The sequence below is a fragment of the Sphaerodactylus townsendi genome, linkage group LG06 (assembly GCF_021028975.2).
Source record: "Sphaerodactylus townsendi isolate TG3544 linkage group LG06, MPM_Stown_v2.3, whole genome shotgun sequence".
NCBI lineage: Eukaryota > Metazoa > Chordata > Lepidosauria > Squamata > Sphaerodactylidae > Sphaerodactylus > Sphaerodactylus townsendi.
In genome coordinates, this window is record NC_059430.1 from 107,385,238 (window position 1) to 107,407,531 (window position 22,294).

The window sequence follows — 22,294 nt, forward strand, 5'->3', positions numbered from 1 at the left end:
TTTGCATTATATTCTCTTTCCGGCAGAAGCCAGAGATTTTCATGTCTAGGTGTTAATGACTGAAAGAACAGTCCCTTTTGTATGAACAACAACACAGATCCTTCTAAACTGAAAAGGACACTTATCACACCTCGAACCAAATCTGCTGCTTTAAAGGTCATCAACTGATTTCCAAGGAAGAATAGAAAGTACAGAATACACAAGTGGATTGTGAAAGTCTAAGCACTATGGCAGAAACTCAGCAACCCTTCATTATTTGTGTGTTGCAGGATCCTATCATTTCAGACTACCGCTAGAGGAGATGAACACCATAATCTCCCTGCATAAGTAGAACTAGCATATTAGGAGGAAGTCTAAAACTGAGCCAATGATGAGATAATATACTGCATTCAGCTGTGGACAACAAATCACATCTTCAATCAGGCACTGCATTCAGGCATGAGAAGAGGGTGACCCATGAGAACTCATGGACCTCCCAGCCTCGGCTTTTCTCCCCACTTCTTCCCCTTTTGTTTATACCCTTGGGCCACTGCTTTGCACTCCTGTCACTGCTTCCCCCTCCAAACCCTCACATTACAACTCAACACCACCCTCCCTGTTGCCACTTAGGACTCTTTACTTTTTTTAAAAAAAAGTGCCTTGTGTATGAGGTTGCTAGGCAACCTCCACAATAATGCCAGCAATGGCCAAAAGAGACCCTGGGCCCTAACAAATCTCTCTCACCTCCAAAGGGCTTGTAAGATAAAGATGTTCTGCCAAGCCTATGGCGACAGCTTTCATCTAAAATGATCTTAATTGCTGGACTGAATTCTGAACTTTCCTCTTGCTCTCTTTTCCTTTACCTTCTCCCTCCAGACCCCCCTTTTTATCTTCAACCGGGCTGTGTACTTTTCTTTTATCTCCCCATACTGTTTATAATATTTAATCTAGATACAGTTTTAGACTTAGGGAGCTGATGTTGATTTAGGTGCCTTATTTTAAAATTATATTTTTAAATGTATGTTTTTATTATTATTTATTTGTAAATTGTTATGTAACTGGTTTTTATCTCCATGTTGTGTGCTGCTCTCAGCCCCATCTCGGTGGGAGGAGTGTAGGAAATGATGACATCAACAATAAGAACAAAAATTTGTGACCTCTGCATGCATTACATTTCAATTTTTTGCCTGTCCTAACTCCCTGGTTTCTACTTTTTTTTCCTGGCCTCATTGAAAGGATATACGGTATGATTCCCACTTTCAAGGCCATGTTCAGAATTGAATGTGTGATGGATTTTAGATGGGTTTTGGATGGGAATGACGGAATGTGTGATGGATTTTAGATGGGAAATAACAGCACTGATCAGCTAATGCCTACATTAGGAACAAATACCTAAGGCTAGGCCGATATCAAGGTATACATGAGCCCTCCAGGGGAGGGCGGTATATAAACCTAACCAATAAATAAATAAATAAATAAATAAATAAATAAATAAATAAATAAATAAATAAATAAATAAATAAGGTAATCAGGAAAGACAACATAAAAACCCCCTAAATAATTAATTAATTAGGCATGCATAAATTAGGTAAATGAATTAATAGATACAGTTGTGGATCTGAAGGTATACTGGTGCCAAACAGCATTGACAACACATCAGCGCAGCCTCAAAACCAATGGAAAAGTGGATAGCATCAGAGAGTCTAAACTTCTGCACTGGGGTAATGGTATAACCAGGACAACGCTGGCCTGACTCTAATTACAAAGATGCTCACATAGAATTCATGGAAAGTGAAAAAAAATGCCCCAACTGCCTCCTGCCATGCTCCAGGTAGTAGTAGTAGTAGTAGTAGTAGTAGTAGTAGTAGTAGTAGTAGTAGTAGTAGTAGTAAGTTTATTGTCTTGGCCATAGGCCTTCACAATCTCCTCATACACAACATCATAAAATGAAAACATACACAAAACCCCATGTATATCAACATAGCTAAAATAGACTAAATTAGTACTAATATAAATATCCCTATCAAATAAAACAACACAATATCATCACACCGCACTTAACCTGATTCTTCTTGCAGGATGAGCAAAAAGTGTTACTCAATTGGTAATGTATGGATCACCATCAGACAATAAACAAATCAATTTCCCAGTGTTATCAGTATCCTTGGCAATTGAAAGAAGTCCTTTAATATATTTGGTCCTTATGTTATCATAAAGAGGACACTCCAAAACATAGCGCAGAATGTCCTCATCTGCATCACTACCACAGATACATCTGTAGTTAGGTACCAGAACATAACATCGTGCACTACACACTGCCATTGGTATGGACTGGAATCTCAGGTTAGTAAATGCCATTCTAAAGAAAGCAGAACCACTGTTGGGATGGAGGGCAAAACATGCTAATGGCCAAACCTCCCCCAAGAGAAGGCTTTTCAATCTACAAATCTACAAAGGATGCCTTGATCAACTGACTCTATCCACATTTCTTTAGAGTTATGAGCTCCTTCCTGTAAACATAGGCATTTTACTAGTGTTTCACCACACATACAAAAGCTATAATGATTTATATAGTAATACTTCCCCCAAATTGTTCCTTCCGTTTCTAATAAATATTTCACCTTTGTTGGGATTCAGTTTATCTCACACAGTGGTACACGTCGTACTAGTTTGAGGTCAAGGTGTGGTCATAAAACACAGGTCAATATGAAAAGTGGTATTTCTTCTTGCACGCATTGCCTGCTAATAAAGCAGAATGTACAAGTCATTTTTGCCAACCCATTACATGCCTATATACCATGTATACTCCCAATCAAGCAGTGAGTGCCACTGCTTATATGTTCTGTAACGTTTGCCAGCTGCAAGTATTCCTGATAAAAAAAAGTTCTCCTCTTGAAAGAAGGAATGTTAGCATATGTTCAGGAAGTGTTTAAAAGGACTGGGCAATTGCTGGAAATGGGTGATGCAGTTGCTTAGCAATGTGTATACATTATCAATAAACACATTAGGGCAGCTCAACCTATGAAACTGAATGCCCTATCATACGAGTACAGTGTGTTTGAAGTTAACTTTGAATCTTGCTTTTTCTCGCCCTCCCATAGGAAGTATTAGGATGAAACACCTTCACTGAAGGAAGTCTACAATTTCCCTTCAAATTAAAATTCGGCACAAGATAACTTTTATGGATGCAGGGTTTGCCAAGTTGCTTTTTTAAACATGGCCGTGTCACCCTTAACAGGATCTGGAGGAATGGAAATCAGTTAATCAGTTGATCAGGAAGGGTCTGTTTAACTGAGACAGGAAGCAATAGGTGGATTTTGCTGCAACAGAGACCAAGTTGTTCTGCCAGCAAGTAGATAAAGAGGATCAACTTACCCTTCTTTCCGTGTGAATTCGCCATTCTTGAAAGAGAAAGTCCAGCACAATCTACAGTGCTCTTTTTTTTCTAGAATGAACAGACTAAGCTTCTAAGTATCTAAGCATAAAGAGTGGCTGAGATTTACCTTGGCCGCTATTGCTGCCTGGGGTGGGGCAGGGAGAGGGGCAGGCTCAGCGCTGGCATCCAGTCCACAGTGGGGCTGGGCTGCCCGGCTGCTGGTGCAAATGAGTGGCATGCCTGGAGGAGGCGGGGCTGCAGTCTTCTATGGGCAGGCCAGGCCAGCCCATTCCTCTTCTTGCCCGAGCACCGATGGCTTCTCCTGATGGAATTCTGGTTATGGTGATTGTTGTTGTTATTTGCATTTCATCTGTCATAGCCTGGCGGGTTGCGCATGGGGTCTGATCTGTTCAGGGGAGGAGGAGCCTGCGTGCCAATCCTCTCCATTTGATGGGGGCCTCCATAAGAGATCTTGCAGCGAGCCTGTGAACCACATGCCCAGGCAAGGAGTTCAGGAGAGCAGTTTCTCAACCAGACAGCGTTGCAGAACAAGTTTCTTTTTAAAAAAACTGATTAAAATCATCAGTACTTTACAAGCAAAAGGGGGAGGGTATGAAGGATAGCTTCACAGGCAAAAAGGGGAGGGTATGAAGAAACTCCAAACAGGTTCTATGTAGCACCACCAATAGGATGTTAAGCATAGATTTGTTCCCATTTAAATGGCATACATGAATGCAAAGGTTTCTTGGGCTTTAGCATTTTTCTTATAAATAGCAAAATATTCCATAGAAAGAAAAAAATCCAGCTTTTATCCTCAGTCTGTACAATATTCATAATTTATTCATAATCAGGCTTTAAAATAATTTATCCTAATATAAGAATCCTCTGCATAGCATGATGCTAATTTACAAAAAAACAAAAAAGTGTCATGGGGCACAACATTTGTCCTTTTCAAAGTTAGCCTGACTCTGCTGCAATCAGTTTCTTTGAGCAGTGCAAACATGCATTGTATGTAACGGAAGCTACAGCCTACAAAATGGGTAACCTCTATCTAGTCTGTTCAGATATTATTTTCTCTCAAAATGAGCTTAGAGTTGGGTAGCAAGCGTGTCCCTCACTTCCACCACAAGAAGAACAACTGAATCAAGAGATCCCACAGTAACTATAAGGACAGATTTCCCATGGTACTATTCAGTTCCTGCATTACTGAGATGAGAGAGCAGACCAGCTTGTCTAAATAGATGACCCTGTTTCTGATTGGTCCCTCTGGGATAGGGAGAAGGATAGAAGAACAGAATCTAAGGAGACCGTGTCTTCAGCAGTCACTGCAATTGTCTCTTCTGTTAACCATGGCATCGTCAGCTACAACAACATGCAGCATAAAACAGAACTAGAAGGATACACTAGAGGGTTCCTAGACTTTTTTGTGGCCCTTTGGGTAAAGCACAGAAGACTGACTCTTCCCTCCACATACATCTCCATTTCTCCCCAATAGGGTTGCCAATTCTGGGCTGGGAAATTTCTGGGGATATGAGGGAGGAACCTGAGGTGAGCAGGCTTTACAGAAGGGAGGGAGCTCAATAGGGTATAATGTGAATATACTATCCATATACACTCCAAAGCAGAGGCATATAGAGTATGGAGATCAGTTGTTATTCTTGACATCTCCATACTCCACCTGGAGATGCAAGACAGCTAGACTAGTGAGCAGTCAGTGGAGTGGAGGATGTTAGCTGAATTGAAGGTTAACTGAGCAAGCTGTCCCCAGAGAAATCTGCAGCACCTGGATTTGATATCATTTTGAAGAGCGTTACTTCTGTGAGGATAATCCCAGGCCAACTGGAAGGGTTCAGAATCGAGACCAGAGTATACTGGATTCTGGTTAGCCCAGAGTACAGTCTATGAACCAGCAGTGGATTCGCTGTTTGCTATTCAAGTTGCACTTCAAGAATTGTTTACTAATATTATCTGTATGTATTTCTGTGTATTAGAATGTAGACATATATTATTGTAAGTGGGGCGGGGGATCGAAAACGTTTTAGGGGATTTGTACGGAAAGAGCCTTGGACTGGGCTCCAAAGCAGAATTCTTCTAGGGGAGAGAAATGATAGCATTTCACCTTGTACCACCTCAAACACAATGTTTTCCAAATGAATAACTTCATGTGTTCAGTGCTTGGCATTCAAGGACAGAGGAAGTCATAACATGAAAACATACCAAGAGACCAGGATAAACTTTGCAACCAGGATAAATATTTGAATAATTCATTACAGCTGCTACACTTTTAATTTATGAAGTAAAATTTTGAAGTGTTTGTCACGATCTGGTAGGTAAAAAAGGAGGGTAGAAGACATGGGTCATCTGTGAGAAACAGGTCATACACAAAACGCCAGATCACACACACACGCATAATCCTCACTTGCTGACTTTAATATCAAATAGAAATGGGATATCAAAAATACATCTCCCTGGAAGAGCGATATCTTTTAACTGTCAGCACAATGCATAATGTGTTTCAACAGAGTCAATTTACACATTCATTTACAAGTCATCAAGTGCTAAATACATACAGATGTGTACAGTTTTGAGGGACACCAAAAGGTAAAGACTTGGATTCAGAACAATGAAGCCCCTCCGTTGTCCACAGAATGCCACAGGATGCCCTATTTCTTGACCTTTAGTCAAAATTGCCTACATGTTTTAAAAGTTTCCTCCAAATCCACAAATGGGAACTTCCCCCCACCCCCGAAACCAAAGCTGAAATGTTGGAGGGTGGTTTCCCGCAAACCTTTTAGAAATCCATATTTGTCCATCTATGGAACAGCTCTGGCATGTTAAGTGTCAAGACCTCTGAGTGTATCAGTTTCATGGAACTTGTGATTGACATCACAGGGGAAGGAATCGTTCAAACTCCAGCAGTGTGAAAATACAACATACCGCCCAACAGAGTTACAAAACAGACCTTGTGTCTCAGGTCATGTTTAAAGTCAGCAGTGGAGTTCACATCAGCTACGTATGGTCAATATACATTTCATAAGAGCCACGCAGCTGTTGCAGCTGGCCTATGACTAGGGAACAACGGTTTTCAACACAGAATTGGCTGTGCCTTGAGATAAATAATCACATAGTTTAAACTGAAAGCTGCTGTAACATAAAACCAGAGGCACTGGGCATTCATGAAGCACTGGGCAATCACAAAGATGAACGAGCTATATAAATATATTGATAAGAATATTCAAAGGCCTCTTTTTTCTCCTCCATCTCCTCCTGCTGAGAAATACTTCACTCTCTGAAAGATATACTTTATCATCTAGCTTTGATATGTTGTCAACTTTAGGAACAAATGCAAGCTGATGGCTGAAACACTTAAGGAAATGTAACCTATTTTTCCGCCCAAAAACCCTCAGAATGAACAGGTATTAATTTCTACTATTTTTAGGATGAACTGGAACAATGGGACTCAGTGCACTGCTGCTGCATTTTTACTGCTACAATTAAAATGTGATGAATTCCAGGAGTGTGTCTGAGAGAGCGAAGGCTGGTTAGGTGAAATATCACTCCTGTGCATAGCAGGGAGTAGGACAGGCACTCCTTACCTACCTGTCTAGCTGACTCTTCTGATGCCAGAAGACATCCATTACTGTATCATCTAATTTAATAAAGGTATACTCCCCACATGAGGTTGATATGCTATACTTAACAGAGGATTTGAATACATCCAAAGTCTTACAGGCACCAAACTGGGTGATAAGGCATCAGATGTCTGCTGGTGTTGGAAGGGGGGGCTGATATGCTTTCCTCTCCTCCTGCTCCAAGCAGTCATACAGGAGGAGACGGTCTGAACCCCACAGCTGCTCCCACACTTCGGAACAACATCCCTGAGGGCATTATAAGACTTTGGCGGAGGGGGAGTTTTAGAACCGAATGTTTATTAGACCATGTGGGTCTTCTTGAAACACTGGAAAAGTTCAAAACTTCTGATCCATTTTCCTGACACAATTGGTTTAAAAATGTTTGCTGGCTCTATGTGGGTTTTTTACGAGTTAGTTTTATTAGTGGGAGGGCCAAACGAGACATTATGGCATCCGTATTCCCACCCATGGACCCTACCAATATTTTACAGGTGAACATGGACCATTTTAAAATGTTGTGATGGCTCAATCCTGATCAGGCCAGCAGTGCAGTGGGACCTGGTGATCTTCTTCACTCCCACACCATTCCAGGAACTGAAACAGCTTTTGAAAAAGCAGGGAGGGAGGAACAAGAGCATCTTTTCCTGCCGGGATCCAGCAATTATTTTTTTTAAAAAAATGCATTGTAATAAAATCAAACATGATTGTTACTGTGAAGTTTACATATATCTGCTATTCATTCATTTTTCCAGTATCATTACATTCTAGTTCAATTTTTTAAGCCTCTAATAGTGCAGCATTTTTAAATGTCCTGAATTCACCTCAAAAATGGTGGCAACATTCCTGGGTCAGACCCATTGACACGGTTTGGCCCTGAGACAGATAACAAGCTAGATGATGCTGTTGTTATCAGCCTCAGGCCTCCTACCTCCTACCTACATTAGTCTTACAGAAGATGTTTTGATCTTGTATGCGACGAGTCGGTTCTTTGGCTTCCACACAAGTAAATCGTGCCTCTTTCTGTTTTAATTCTGACATAAATCAACTCACTAGTGAGGAGTTTAAAATATAAAGACAGCAAACTGTCCATTAGGGACTAAGATAAGTTTAGTGAACCTTTTTGAACTTATGACCTGATACAGCATTAGTATACAGACCAGCAACAGCTGCCATTATGAATATTTTAGTGAACTATTTCTAAATATGAAGCCTCGGGTAGATACACTTGGGGGCAAACTCCTCTTTCTTTTCTGCAATTGTAAGCACAGTGATTTCCCCTTTGGCCTATGCAGAATGTATTCATTTTCCTTGTGGTTAATAAGTGTTTCATGTCTCTTCTCCCCCCCCCCCCCCTCAGTCAATACTGTTACTATTTTCAGTCTGATTTCTATCCAACAGTTGGATTATACAGGAGGGGGAAAGAGCATGGATGAAGGGGAGCCCTTGCAAATGAATGTATGCATAAAATAACTGTTTTCTTTTTCTCTTCTTTTTTTTAAAAAGAAACATAATGGGAGGGGGGGATTAACATCACTTAGGAATCAATGTGTTCTTGTCAGGGAAGACCCGGGAGGCCTTCAAGGCAACTTCTTGACATTAATGAGGCTTGTTGCGTTCACAATGGTCTGTCTATTCAGTGCTCACTGCAAATTGAGGACCTCAGTCATTACAGAAATGAGGTCAAACTTGTAAGAGCCCTTAAATAAGGGGACAATTATGTACTCATTCCTTTACGTGTAAACCTACCCCCACATACAGGTTTACACAGGGAAAAAGAATAAGCTAACCATGACTAAAGCTGTCCTGAAGAATTCTTAAGGGGGAAACACCATGCTTTAAAATTTAAAAAGATGAACGTTCATGAAATATTGACTAGCTGTATAAAAGAAGGGGTGGGATGAAAAAAACTATAAATATTGTCACTTACCAGAATATCTTTTCCAGCCCACTTGCATTCATCCCTATGGGCAGGAGAGACGGGCCAGACAATCTAAAGAGGTAAAATAAACATTGCTTAAAGTCATTTTGTGCTTCAACGATTTGAAATTGTATACAACGCTCCTCGCCATTTGTATACAATGATCTCAACATTTCTGAGTAAAATGCTTTTTTGATTTTATGATAGAAGTCTTTTTGTTTTAATGACTGAAATAAAAACTCAAAGCTGTTTTATTTGTCTCTTTTAGGGTGAATGGAAAAGTCAGGGTAGCCAGAAAGTTTCAGAAAATAAACCTGGCTGATAAAACAAGAATGAGGAAACTTAGGATGTTTAAAAAACAAGTGATATTTTATAGATGTGGTTCAAAGGAGTGACAGGTGTTTATACTTTGTATAAGTTTTGAGACAGATTTCACTTGATAATCATTGCTTGATAATCATAAGCTTCTTGAAACTATAGTTCTCAAGTTGGTGGAGTTAGGAACAAATACACACTTTCCTCCAGTTTTCTTCCTTAAAACTGCTTAGGGATCACCCCCTTCTCTTCAGAGTTATTCTCTTTAGAACTGGTTAGGAATCACCCCCTTCATATAGGTGCTATTTTCCTTAGGGAAGGACTTTCAAATCGCTCCTCATTTCACACACAGGATCTTTCTTAATCCACAACAAACGTGTTTCTCATTCCAGCCTCCAGACTCAACTGTCAGCTTCAACAGTTAAAAACTCTCACATTTTAAAGGTCTCTTTCAGCTGCCAAATAGAATTCTCAAGTTGTCCCCCCAAACTCTTGTTCTGGGTCCAGGACAACTCTTAACTATGCATCTGTCCATCACTGATATAAAAATGGTCCAGAATGCAGTATGTCACAAGCGAAAACAAACAAACCAAGGGAGGGAACAGCTTTCCCCAGATTTGTACTATGGTACCCCATGAGCTCACAGACATGTCTTCAATGGATCTATTTCCTTCAGGGATAGGATGGGATATATATCCTAAATAAATAAATAAATAAGTAAGTAAATATCAACTGGAATGCTACCAAATGTTCAGGCAGCCCTCCAGACAAAGGGGATGCAACAGTGCTGGCCATTTTCTGTCCTGACTTGGAACACTTAGAGGTTATCAGGCCGGTCTCTCTGAACTAGGGTACTGGGTATGGCTACGTAGCTATTCTCTTTCAATGGCCAATGCATTTGTGCCAATCATTCTAAACAGATCTTCAATTTCACCTGAGATTATTTTCGTTCCGGGTCCTTCTGGAACATCTGTTTCATTTTTGACCGTAAAAGCCCAAAGACCCTCTTAGTGAATAATTTAGGTCTTTCAGAAAGCTTTTAGGCGTCACATCAAGAAGAAAATATGATCTCCAAAAAATGCCAGGATACGCTTCAGTTAGGAGCCACAGATAATGCAGTATGAATGGCTTCATGACTTTTTAAAAACTGTTTCATGATGAAACAGGAAATTTTATTGGGTAAAATATGGAACATTGTAATGAATTTAGGATAAATTTAATTAAACAATTCAAAGGTAGTTCTAATTTTTAAGTTCTGAAATCTGAATATCTATGACAAAGTTCTTGGATTCAGACTTTTGGCCTGAAAGTTTCATGAGCAAGAATGCTCTCAAAAGGCTTTTTTTCTGGTTTCAGAGATGCTGAGATGGTGAATGAACAAGCAAATCAGAGTGATGGAGAGATAATGCAATTGCCCTTCACTCTGGTCAGTAAGACAATTCACACATGCAAGAGGTCTCTGCATGAGTAGTCAACTGAATGCAGATTTCCAAATGCTCATTCAGGCTCCCCTATTGTGATTTGCCGCTGTGTGATGTGATTGTCACTAGCACTGAGGACATTAAAAGACTGGACTAGTTCATGGCGTGCAAGCCTATCAACAGCCAGGATCACCAAACAAGAAAAAAAGATGTAGTATTCAGAAGCAGAAAAGGGTTAGATGCTGAGGATTGCAAACCCCCTGTTTCTTTGGGCTGGTCCCCAGGAGGACAGAAAACCCTGTGGCTGTCCCAAGTCTCTGCTTGGTGATTCTACCTTTTTATCTTACTCCCAGGGCAGGTATCATAAAACAAAACAAAACTGGATAACAACCACTGCCACTATTGACTCCTGCTAGACAGATCTACTGTGGATCTGTGCTGCTATTTAGATGCTCCGTCTAGTTGCCATGCCTCCTGCTTTGGTCTATGATCTACTGCAACTTCACACAAGCCATGTTATCACAGTCCAGGGAAGACAAGCTTATCCATGCCCCCCCCGCCCCCCCCCCGGGTAGCTTGCACTTCAGATTGTAAAACTGAATGGGTGTGGTGGGGTTACAAAGATTAACCTTAGAACATTCAAAATACAAGGAAGAGGATACCTTTCAGCCAGTAGGCTATTCCCCTCTCTCTTTCTTGAGTTGCGACACACTAGCAAGGTGTGAGAGAGTAAAGCTACTGCTTCAGCCAGTCATTAGCATATGTTAGCATTAAAGTACTATGTATTTGAGATTGATGGCTCATCCATTGGCTTCCTCATTTTTGCCAACTATTCATTCATTCATTCATTCATTCATTCATTCATTCATTCATTCATGGGCCACCCTTCCCCTTGTGGACTCAGAACAGCTACCAACATATAAAACAATAAAATTGTATATTAAATAATAATTTAAAACATAGATGGTTTCTAAAACTCTAATATTAAATATTAAAAATTCCAAGACCTTTATGGATCTCATTTAATAGAGTAAAGAGCAACAAGAAGGAGGCGAGGGGGAGACCATTTTGATGGTAGGGAAAAAATGCAGCTTGTAACTGTGTTCTGACTTGTGGACAGAATGTAGCCCCACTAATATGGGCATGAATTTTAGAATGGAGGGCACTTCCTCACAAGGAACAGCAAGGAACAGCTCTTGCTTTCATCTCCTGCTTCTGGGCTTCCTGGGTGCATTTGGTTAACAGCTGCTGGAAAGGGATTCTGGCTTAATGGTCCAATTCTGAAGGGTTCTTATGCTCTTATTTCCATCAAAGGCTACAAGTTGTTGTACATATCTAGAAATGGTCTAGAATTGTGTGACTCAGCCCCAAAATCTCTCAATCTCAGAAAACATTTTTCTATCATAGTAGCACTTTAAAAAAATTCCAGATGTTTTCTGCGTTATACTATAAATCCCACAGAGAATCCAAATAAATAACAGTTTCCTTTATGCTTGTTCTAAAGAGAATAGAAAACACTCTGCTTCATTCTGATCCTTATCCTTAGAGAATACAAAGGAATACTCTTGTCTTCTTTCATAGTAAAAGTCCCAACATATTTATGACTGCCACTCATGGAAGTTAACAGGCCAAAAAGCAACATGAAGCAAGAAATAACCTCACCAAAACTGAAGTTAAGTTTCTTTTGTTCATAGAGTTTGTAATTAATTCTCTCCATCTTCCAGACACACACATATTGCAGTATTTGGTCCAAACAAAGTAAAATTGCTATATTTTAGCTGCATTTTAGGGTATATCACATGCTCATTAGGGAAAAAAAATGACAAATGACCTTTGAGTTTAAAAACACACACATGTGCACTGAAGAACATGGCTGAAACATACATCAGTTTCTAATTTAAGGCCGTCATTTCTAGCCAAACACATGTCTTGAGCAAAGTTCTCTTCCCAATCTGTCATCCCTCTATTTGTGTACCATCTATTATATTTTATGGACAGCAGTGCATGGAAGGAGCCAAGGTCAAGAAGGGAGAGATTGCTACAAGGGCTCTGAATCTTACCTGTCCATATCCTTCTCTTCTCAAACACCCTGAGTTTGTTTAGCAACTGAATATTAAAACTGTCCATTCAAACGTCAAGAGAAACTAACAGATGGCAGTTGCTATGGGGCCAAAAGCTTCCATGCAGAAGGAAGCTGGCACTGTTTCCACAGGGGGGAGTCTGCCCTTTCTATTAGCTAAGGCAAGATGGTAAACAAATATTATAGCCTCTATGTAGCAACAGCACCCCCCCCACACAGTTGCTTTCAGTACCCCGCCCATGTGGGGGTCACAACATGAGAACCAATCCTTATTGAGTCATTTGCTGATTATGCACAAAGCACGATGGGGGCAATATCTGCTGCAGCAAGATTTCTTGTATGGATGTTTTTCCTTCAGCCCCACTTTCACTTTGTAGTCTCCCTGCAGCAAGTGAGACCACTTGTAGCACCAGTTTAATTTTACTTCACCACCAGAGTGCGGAGATTTTCCAGTGAGCACAGTTTTGCCCCAGACATCTTCCCTCTGCCCACAGCCAGCCTGCCTAGTCCCACCCTTCCCACTCCTCACACTGCTGTTCATGCCCCCCCCCCGCCATGTTACCAGCTTCTTCCTTCTTCTCTAAACACAAATAAAATATTTTTATGCAGGAAATAAATGTTTCCTCCATGGAATTCAGCACTGAAAGATCAGTAAGGAGAGTGATTGTGGAGAGCGAAGTTTTGGGGGCTGAACAGAAGCAGAGGCAGGACAGGGAGAATGCAGCCCAAGTGATACTGAAGGAAAAGGAGGGAAAGTGAGCACCTAGGAGAGAGGGATGTAGATTTCTCTACCATGCGAGTCCTCATAGTCCCCAGCTTGTTGTCTCTAATCCACAAATCACTCCAGCTGAGATACTTACATATAAATAAGTATAGCTTAATTGAAACAAGAGACACTAAGCAGATTTAAGTGAATACATAAAGTCTTCTGTGCCTTTAGGGGCACATTACTGGCTCTTAATGGATTTTTTACCAGAAGTATCCAATTTTAGGTTAAATCCCCATTATTTTACGTTCCTGGCCATTGGAAGGAAAGAATTGTTTTTTTAGTATATCGGGTGATCCAAGCAAATATTTCACAGGGCACAAAGCTGTCACCAAAACTAAGAATATTAGATTTTCCTAGTGAAATTTCACTTCAGTTTATAAAAATTGTTTTTCACATTTCATGAAGCTGCCTTGAGCCAACATAATTATTTATAAATATTTTAATGAAAGAAAAATCACATATATCACCCAATAAGAAACTTCTAAATTTGCTTCACAATGCACTAATTCAGAAGCCAAATTACACGGGGCCAAAAACAGCAGCCCAGGGACAGAAAAACACCAGTCCCATGGCAGCTGTTTGCACAGGCAGCGCTGCTGCAACACAGCAGTGCCGTCCTGTGCGGCCCCGAGCGGCATGAAGGCACCGCTTTCCACCTCCCTTTCCGAGGGAGGTTTTTGGAAAGCGCTGCCTTTTCCATCGGCGTGGTGCAAAACGCACTGCGCCGAAGGCGCTGCTTTCCCGTCCCCCCCCCACTCACCTCATCCTCCAGCGTCGGTCTGGAGGGCTGCTGAGGCCCATCCAAGCTGTCCTCTGACCCCTGGAGGTTGGAGGGTAGCATGGGTGTGTCCCTGAAGCCCTTCAGACCGACACTGGAGGATGAGGTGAGTGGGGGGGATGGCCCCTTCCCCTCCACCGGCATAATTTCTGCCAGTGGAGAGGCGCCCTTTCTGCTGTGCAGAAAAGGCCTGAGAGAAGTCACTGTAGTTATTTAGGAATAAGGGAAATGCACTAGAAGGAGAGGAGGAGGAGTTTGGATTTATAACCTGCCTTTCTCTCCTGTAAGAAGTCTCAAAGTAGCTTACAAATTCTTTCCTTTCCTCTCCTCACAACAGACATCTTGTATGGTAGGTGGGACTGAGAAAGTTCAGAGAGAACTGTGACTAGCCCAAGGTCAACCAGTAGACTTCATATGGAGGAGTGGGGAATCAAACTTGTTTCTCCAGATGAGAGTTCACTGTTCTTAACCACTACACCACACTGGTTTGGAATAGACTCACAGGCTCTTATATCTATCATTGCTTGAGATGTTCCAGCCCTGGCAAAAATTAGATCCTGTCCAGGCCCACATCCTTCTCAAGTGTAGGTTGAATGGACCACCTGTGTCTAGGACAGGGGTAGGGAACCTGCGGCTCTCCAGATGTTCAGGAACTACAATTCCCATCAGCCTCTGTCAGCATGGCCAATTGGCCATGCTGGTAGGGGCTGATGGGAATTGTAGTTCCTGAACATCTGGAGAGCCGCAGGTTCCCTACCCCTGGTCTAGGATATGCCACTTAAGGCTGGACACTGGAACTCCAAGGAATTGAAGTTCTTCTGTATAAAAAATTCATTCACATAGAAAATTAGCTATCCAGGATGCTAGCCTAGGTTTTTTCTCCAAACACCAATTTTCTAAGTTTACAACAGTGAACACTCGTGGGAAGGAAGCCAAGGAGGTATCTTGTCCTGCCTGACCTAACCTATGGCCTGGAGTGGAACATCAAGACATGGCTGGACAACTTGAGGTCAACAGCTGAAGAAGTTGTCTGCTCTCCTCTAACTTGATGAAAAGTCAATTTGAAAATGTACTGTTGAAGGCTTTCATGACTGGAATCCACTGACTGTTGCAGGTTTTCTGGGCAGTTTTCTGGGTTTGGTAGTTTTTGCTCCCAACATTTGACCTCCTAACATTTTGCCTCTGAAGATGTCAGCCATAGATGGGGGCAAACTGTTAGGAGAAAAGACTCCCAGACCATAGCCACACAGCCCAGAAAACCCAGAACAGCCAGCCAATTTGAAAAGTTATGAAAGTTTTCACATTACCTTTTTATACTCCTTGATGTTGACTAGGTTGAAAGAAAATATGTGATCCTTTGCTCCAACGAAGAGTCGACTCCTCTCCTCATCCAAAAGAAACGTGTGGTAACTGGAGCTATTGGCCAGACCACTGAAAGTGACTAGATTGTTTGAGTCAAACATTTCTGTGGAATAAGAGACAAGAAGAACCTGGTTAATTTCATGAATTAAGTAGAGCACCATGGAATCATTTTAACAATTCTTTCACAGTGAGAAAAAAAATAGGGGGAAAAGTTCAAGGTACCATCGATGGTCGTCTGTAGCATCTGCACATGTTATGGTGCATTTTGCCACATCTGCACCCATTTAGAGTTCTAGGAAGCAAGGAAATTTAAAACTCCCCCGCCATGTGTGCTAATGGTACAGACTCTGTAGCAATATGCCCACCGGGGTGTTCAAAAGAACACAAGCTTTAAACTTGATTTGCAGAAGTTATGTTATAAATGTTCAAAAAAACCAGAATGAAAAGAGAGTACCACAGAAGAAACACTCAGGATTAAAAGATCCAAACAGCTTTGACTCTGACAGCATGAAAGCAGCCTTAAGAACAAGTGTTAATGGCTCTTTGGTATATCCTGTGAAGCATTCGTTCTTTGTGAGAAAAAGCCAGTGGGAGAGCACAAGAAACGAGATAAATAAAACACAGAGTAGTATATAATGATATTTCTTTAATGAGATATGAAAAAGAATAGTAAGAGTTGTCTGTACAGCATCCTTTGCAAGGAGGCTGTATTAGGGATGAGTCTCCAGGTGGAACCTGGGGATACCCCAGAATTACAGCTCAACTCCAGATTACATAGATCAGTTCCTCTGGAGAAAATGGATGCTTTGGAGGGTAGAGTATATGGCACTGTACCCCTGAGGTCCCTATCCTTCCTAGGCTCTGTCCCCAAATATCCAGGAGTTTCCCAGTCTGGATCTCATGACTTTCCCTCCGCATCCCCCGCCAGCACCCAGGGAGGTCTGGTAATCCTACCCTATATGCAGGACCAGCACCATGAATAATCATAGGAGAGCATCAATGGACCAACGAGAGTTGCTAGTGGGCCCACTGATAGTGGTGGCTTCTGCTGAACATGGGGAAGAAGGTCACCTCCAGGACCCAAATAGACTGCTCTGAGAGAGAAATGACAGCTGTCAGAGAAGAATGATGGTCCCCAGAAGTAGCAGAACTATTCTGGACATTGAATGAAGGGGGACCATAGAATGAAGGGTCCCAGAGTACAGGGATTGGTCTCTGGGAGTAGCAGAAGTACTCTGGGCCTGGAATGACAGCCACTATCATTCCAGTCTGTGCTCTTTCATTCCATGCCCAGAACACTTCTGCTACTCCCAGGGGCTATCATTCCACTCTGGAGTCTATCATTCCAGACCAGGAATTCAATATCTCCACCTATACCATTGATAATGAAAAGCTGACATAGGCGGTTTCCCTGCTCCCTGTTTGATGCGGGCTACTAACAGCAAGTAATCCGCAGTCCAGCGGCACTCCCCACAGCGGTGGCGGTGGCGGCAGCGCAGCCACCCCAATTCTTGAGCTCTTCAACCCCGCTAGCACACATCATTCCCACTTCTGTTTGCAAGAGCGTCTTTAGGAAAAACCCTCGTAGAGCGCAGGCTGCTGCTTCTAGTGACATGGACGCTACCGTCCAATCAGGCCACAGTGGGGCTCCAGCCAATCAGAAAAGAGACCCGCATTTCTGACGCTGCGGAAGACAGCGAAGCTTTTGGAAGGCACAAGCTGCGGTAGGGTGCACGAACTCGCGCTGAAAAGCAGTGGTTCAAGTGAGACCGGTTTGCCTTAGCTTTTTTTTTTTTAAGTGGGGAAACGGTTACAGAGGCCCCTTCCGTACAGCAACTGTATAATGGGTTGTAGTCAGGATAAAGGAACCCATTTTCCTGTTTTTGTGTTCACATGCAGTGATTAGAGCCCATGGAAACAATCTGAGTTACTGTTGCGCCTTTACATGGGGATGCATCTATTTTTTAAAAAATTACTTCCCACACATGAGTAGCTATGCAGGCCTGCACAAATGAACCACCACAGCCATGCCAATGTCCCATGATACGATCATCTGCACCTGTGTAGCTACGCAGATGCAAGCTGAAAATGTTTTTAAAAGGAAAAGGGAGGGGGGAAAGTGCCTCCTGCCTGGCTGTTAGCTCGCAAGTGGCTGCAACCCAGGATTTTTTAAAAGATTCACTTGTTTAGCATTTTTAAAAAACCTGGTTTGGGGAAAATAATACAGGGCAGACGCATTTTGGGGGTGGGATCTGTGAAAGTCCTCCCCCAAACGAGATTTTTAGCATCCTACACTCATGTTTATTGATGCCCCAGGTGTGCCCTGATGCGGGGAGCAGAGGTGGGATCCAACCAGTTCTCACCACTTCTCTAGAAGTGGTTACTAATTTTTTCTGAGTGCTGAGAAGGGGTTACTAACGCAACTTCCCTGCCCAATAGGGACTGGAGGTGCGTGCGTGCGTGCGGCGGCACCACTGTTTGAATCCCACCACCATCGGAACCTGTTATTAAAATTTTTGGATCCCACCACTGGTGGGGAGTGGTGGGGGAATGGCGGGGGCATGCCGGGGCATTCCAGGGGCATTCTGGGGCAGGGGTGGGCGGCGCTGCAGCAGAGGCACAGGGTGCACAAGTTCCCCACGCTCAGTTCCCCCTCGCTCTACCCCTGGCCTGTGCGGAAAGGATCAGAGCTGAGATGGCTCGGAGCTACTGAGTGAATTAAATTCAAAATTCATTTTTTAAATTTTAGTTCTAATAAATTTTGCAATTTTATATTGTTCTGTTTAATGTTTTTAATGAATCAGCACATCCCATGAGATCTAATTTTTACATTCAATATGTGAATAGTATGCCATGCAATTACATTCTCTTCCATGTTGTAACAAAACACTGTTCAGTAGTTTATCTACAGTGATTAGTGAGCACCACTTGTTAGACATGGACCTTTAAGGCTAGGTTTTAAACATTCATCACTCAGCCTTGATCTAGACTCGCTGTATAATCTTTGATCAAGTCACTATAGTTTTTCTAACTTCCCACTCAGGGTTTTTTTATTTGTTTATTTACTTCATTTATTCCTTGCCTTTCTTCCTAACAGAGACCCAAAATGGAAAAGAGGGGCTACTTATAGCTCTTGCCCAGAGCCTACAAAATCTTGAAGCCGGCCCGTATGAGAAAAAGGCTGAATCCAACTTTGCCAATTTAAGTGCTGCCTGGACTCCAAATCCAGCATGGAACTAGAAGACCTTCCGTATCAGACCATTCTTATTTTTATAAATCCCTATCATGTCTCCCTTTTGCCAACCTTTCTCTAGGCTGAAAAATCCCAGATGCTCCAGACTTTCTTAATCTTGGCTGCCCTCCTTTTTTACTTTTTCCAGTTCTGCAATATCCTTTTTGAGACACGGCAAACAGAATTGCACAAAGTATTCCAAATAAAGCTGCATCATATTTTTGTATAGGGTAATTGCAATATTGACTGTTTTATTTTTAATCTCCTTTGTAAATCATTTCTAGCACAGAGTTGGTCTGTTTCTCTACAGGTGCTGACTCTGGTGACATTTTCATGAAACCTACCACTACGTTTTCAAGATCTCTTCCAATCTCATCCCCAGCCAATTCAGAGCCCATCAGCAAATATTTAAAATTAAGGGTGGGGGGTTGTTCAACTATGCATGGAACAGGTAGCAGTTCTAAGAATTCTGGAGGTCCTGGCCTTTAGTCTTTTGCTTAGTAACCTACATTTCCTCTTCACAACCACACAACTATATTTCCTAATGTTATTGGTGCCAGTGTGCACTATTTTATTTTTATTTATTTATTCAATTTATATACCGCCCTCCCCGAAAGGGCTCAGGGTGGTTCAGATCAATGAATACATTAAAACAATAACTACCAAAGTCACTAAAACATTCCACCTGCACAGAAAATTAAAACATATTTCATTGATGGCATCAGAATTATCTGTTTTGTTTCCCTTCCCTCTCTTCCCTGCGCCCACAGGAGGTCAGATATTATTTATAGTGAATATCCGATGTTACCCCGGCTGGCCAAATGCCTGGCGGAACAGGTCCGTTTTGCAGGCCCTACGGAAACTCTGTATGACCACTAACTCTGCCCCTGTACTTACTATTAGTCTATCAAGACAGTGCATGATGTCCACAGCCATTACACCAGGTAGGTAAATCACCATGGGGTCAAAACACCCATCAGGAGCAGCAGTGGCGTAGGAGGTTAAGAGCTCGTGTATCTAATCTGGAGGAACCGGGTTTGATTCCCAGCTCTGCTGCCTGAGCTGTGGAGGCTTATCTGGGGAATTCAGATTAGCCTGTACACTCTCACATACGCCAGCTGGGTGACCTTGGGCTAGTCACAGCTTCTCGGAGCTCTCTCAGCCCCACCTACCTCACAGGGTGTTTGTTGTGAGGGGGGAAGGGCAAGGAGATTGTAAGCCCCTTTGAGTCTCCTGCAGGAGAGAAAGGGGGGATATAAATCCAAACTCTTCTTCTTCATCATCATCATAGACACCACTATCTGTAGTTCTAATGTTTGAATTCCCACTACCAAAAAACCCTTCCCCAACCACCCTACCCACATTCTAACTTCATAGCCACTTTGGTGTGCTGTCAACCATTTCAATATTCCTATTTAAAAAAAAATATTCAATCAGCACCTCCTGTCACATCCATGGGAAACGGAAGGGCACAATAACACAGGTTCAATTAATAAACTTGCATTAAACCATCCCACTTTCTTCTCTCAATGATTTGTTTCAGTGCATTAGCCAACACTGCTTTCCACCCTAGCTAGTCAAAACTTCCACAAGCACCAAGAGACAGCTGAAATGCTAAGAACCCATCTTTTTGTTCAAGCAAAGCTGGCTTTTAGAACAAAGGCAGTTTTACAAGATATGCTGATCACAAAAGGTTAGGAAAGACTAATGCCTTCACAAAGTCAGTGGAATTAATCCTTCTTGATGGAAAGCCCTTACTTTGAGGATGGAGGCATGCTGTGAACATGGGTTGTGCAAACAATTGCCACCTGTTTGTGCCATCATTGACTGTTTTCCTCCATTCTCTTCCTACTGATGTACCTCACATTGATACTAACTGTATTGTCACACTGGCTGCCACTTGACAAGGACTCTCTCTGGAATAATAGATCAAAGATCATTTTGCTGTTACCAAATTCAGTCTACCCACATTCCTGTAATTGTGAACTTTTCTTTATAAAGCTGTGACCATTGTCCAATGGCCCATGCAAACTTTAAAATACACCACACACAAAAAAGTCTACCAATTAAATTTTAGTTGCTTCATCTGGTTTTCAACTGAATGGCAAGTTTAAACAGATATATTACCGAACACACAATGTAGAAGCCTCTTAAAAAGAAAACTTTTTTGAAAGTTGCCATATATTGTTTGAAAGGACAGTTGTTTTCAGTGTTTTCTTTATATAAACTCCATATTAAACTATGTATTTCTCAGGCGAGATGTTTTTTAAGGTGAAGACACCAAAGTTGGTATGGATTTTGTTGGCTTTCTTGATATTTGAAAATTTTCCACTCGATTATACTGTACAGGGAATCTCTGCAGGGCTCTGGGGAGGGTTTTTTAATGTGAAGGCACTAAATTTGGTGCTTGGCTACTCCTTAGAAGAACTCATGAGGTTGGTAAAAATTGGACCAGGGGCCCAACTTTATAGGTCTCCCAAAAGGATGCCCCATACCCCAATTGTATCTAGCGAAGCAGAGAACCTTACGTGTGAGAACTGTTCATTTATTTGAAGAGAGCAACCTTCATAATCACTCTTGGCCTTCTCTCCATCAAATATGTCCCTCTCCTTAAAACTTTCCCACATAAGGTGAGTTTTCTGGATTCCCAATTATATTAATTGCCCATTTCAGAACTTGTTTTATTTTGTCTGAATCCTTCTTAAAAGTGGGGAACTTGGAACTGAATAGAACTGACTAGATTAGAACACTTGTTCATTAGCACTAAATTTAAAATTCACAATACTTTTGAGCTAATTTGTTTGATTTGAAAAAGACTGCTTCTGGCACTTACTTCTGGATTAGTTTTGTATTGATTGGCAAAGTTTAAGGCAGGAAAATATCACCAATGAATTTCCAAGAAGGGAAGAGACGGTTGGAGTTTTGCCATCTATTTTTTATAACCTATTTATTAATTTACTGTTTAACTGTTGGCGTTTTTATAGTTTTAATCCTAATGTCATATTTAAATGTTTTATTGTATTTTAATTGTAACCTGCCCTGAACCCTTTGGGATAGGGTGGGATAAAAATGCAATTTTTAATAAATAAATAAATAAATAAATAAATAAATAAATAAATAAATAAATAAATAAATAAATAAATAAATAAATAAATAAATCCTAGTATTTACCTACACAGTTAAAATGACTTACTGAGACTCGCATTTGGTTCCAGTATTCTGCCGTTTGCCTGCCCAGAACTATAGCTTTTTATTGTAATTGTCCATGTTGGAACTTGCGTAGTTCCATATTCATAAGCATCTGGTTCCAGGAATTCCACCAGCACCAGTACATTGCTTCTTTGTTGTTATATGTCTTCTAACATCTGTTAAAAGTTGAGTCAAGCAATATTATTGTCCAGTCACAGTGAGAATTTTTTCAACTGTATTTGA

General features: G+C 41.5%; 1 protein-coding gene across 1 annotated transcript in view; it reads right to left on the minus strand.

Moving 5' to 3' along the window:
• Positions 1–22,294, minus strand: part of SEMA3A (semaphorin 3A) — a 170,427-nt gene that overhangs the window by 137,098 nt on the left and 11,035 nt on the right. The window contains exons 2-3 of the mRNA XM_048499799.1: positions 15,576–15,733; positions 8,915–8,977 (exon numbers count right to left, since the gene is read on the minus strand). Coding sequence (XP_048355756.1) covers positions 8,915–8,977; positions 15,576–15,733 — 221 coding nt within the window. The remainder of the gene's footprint in view (positions 1–8,914; positions 8,978–15,575; positions 15,734–22,294) is intronic.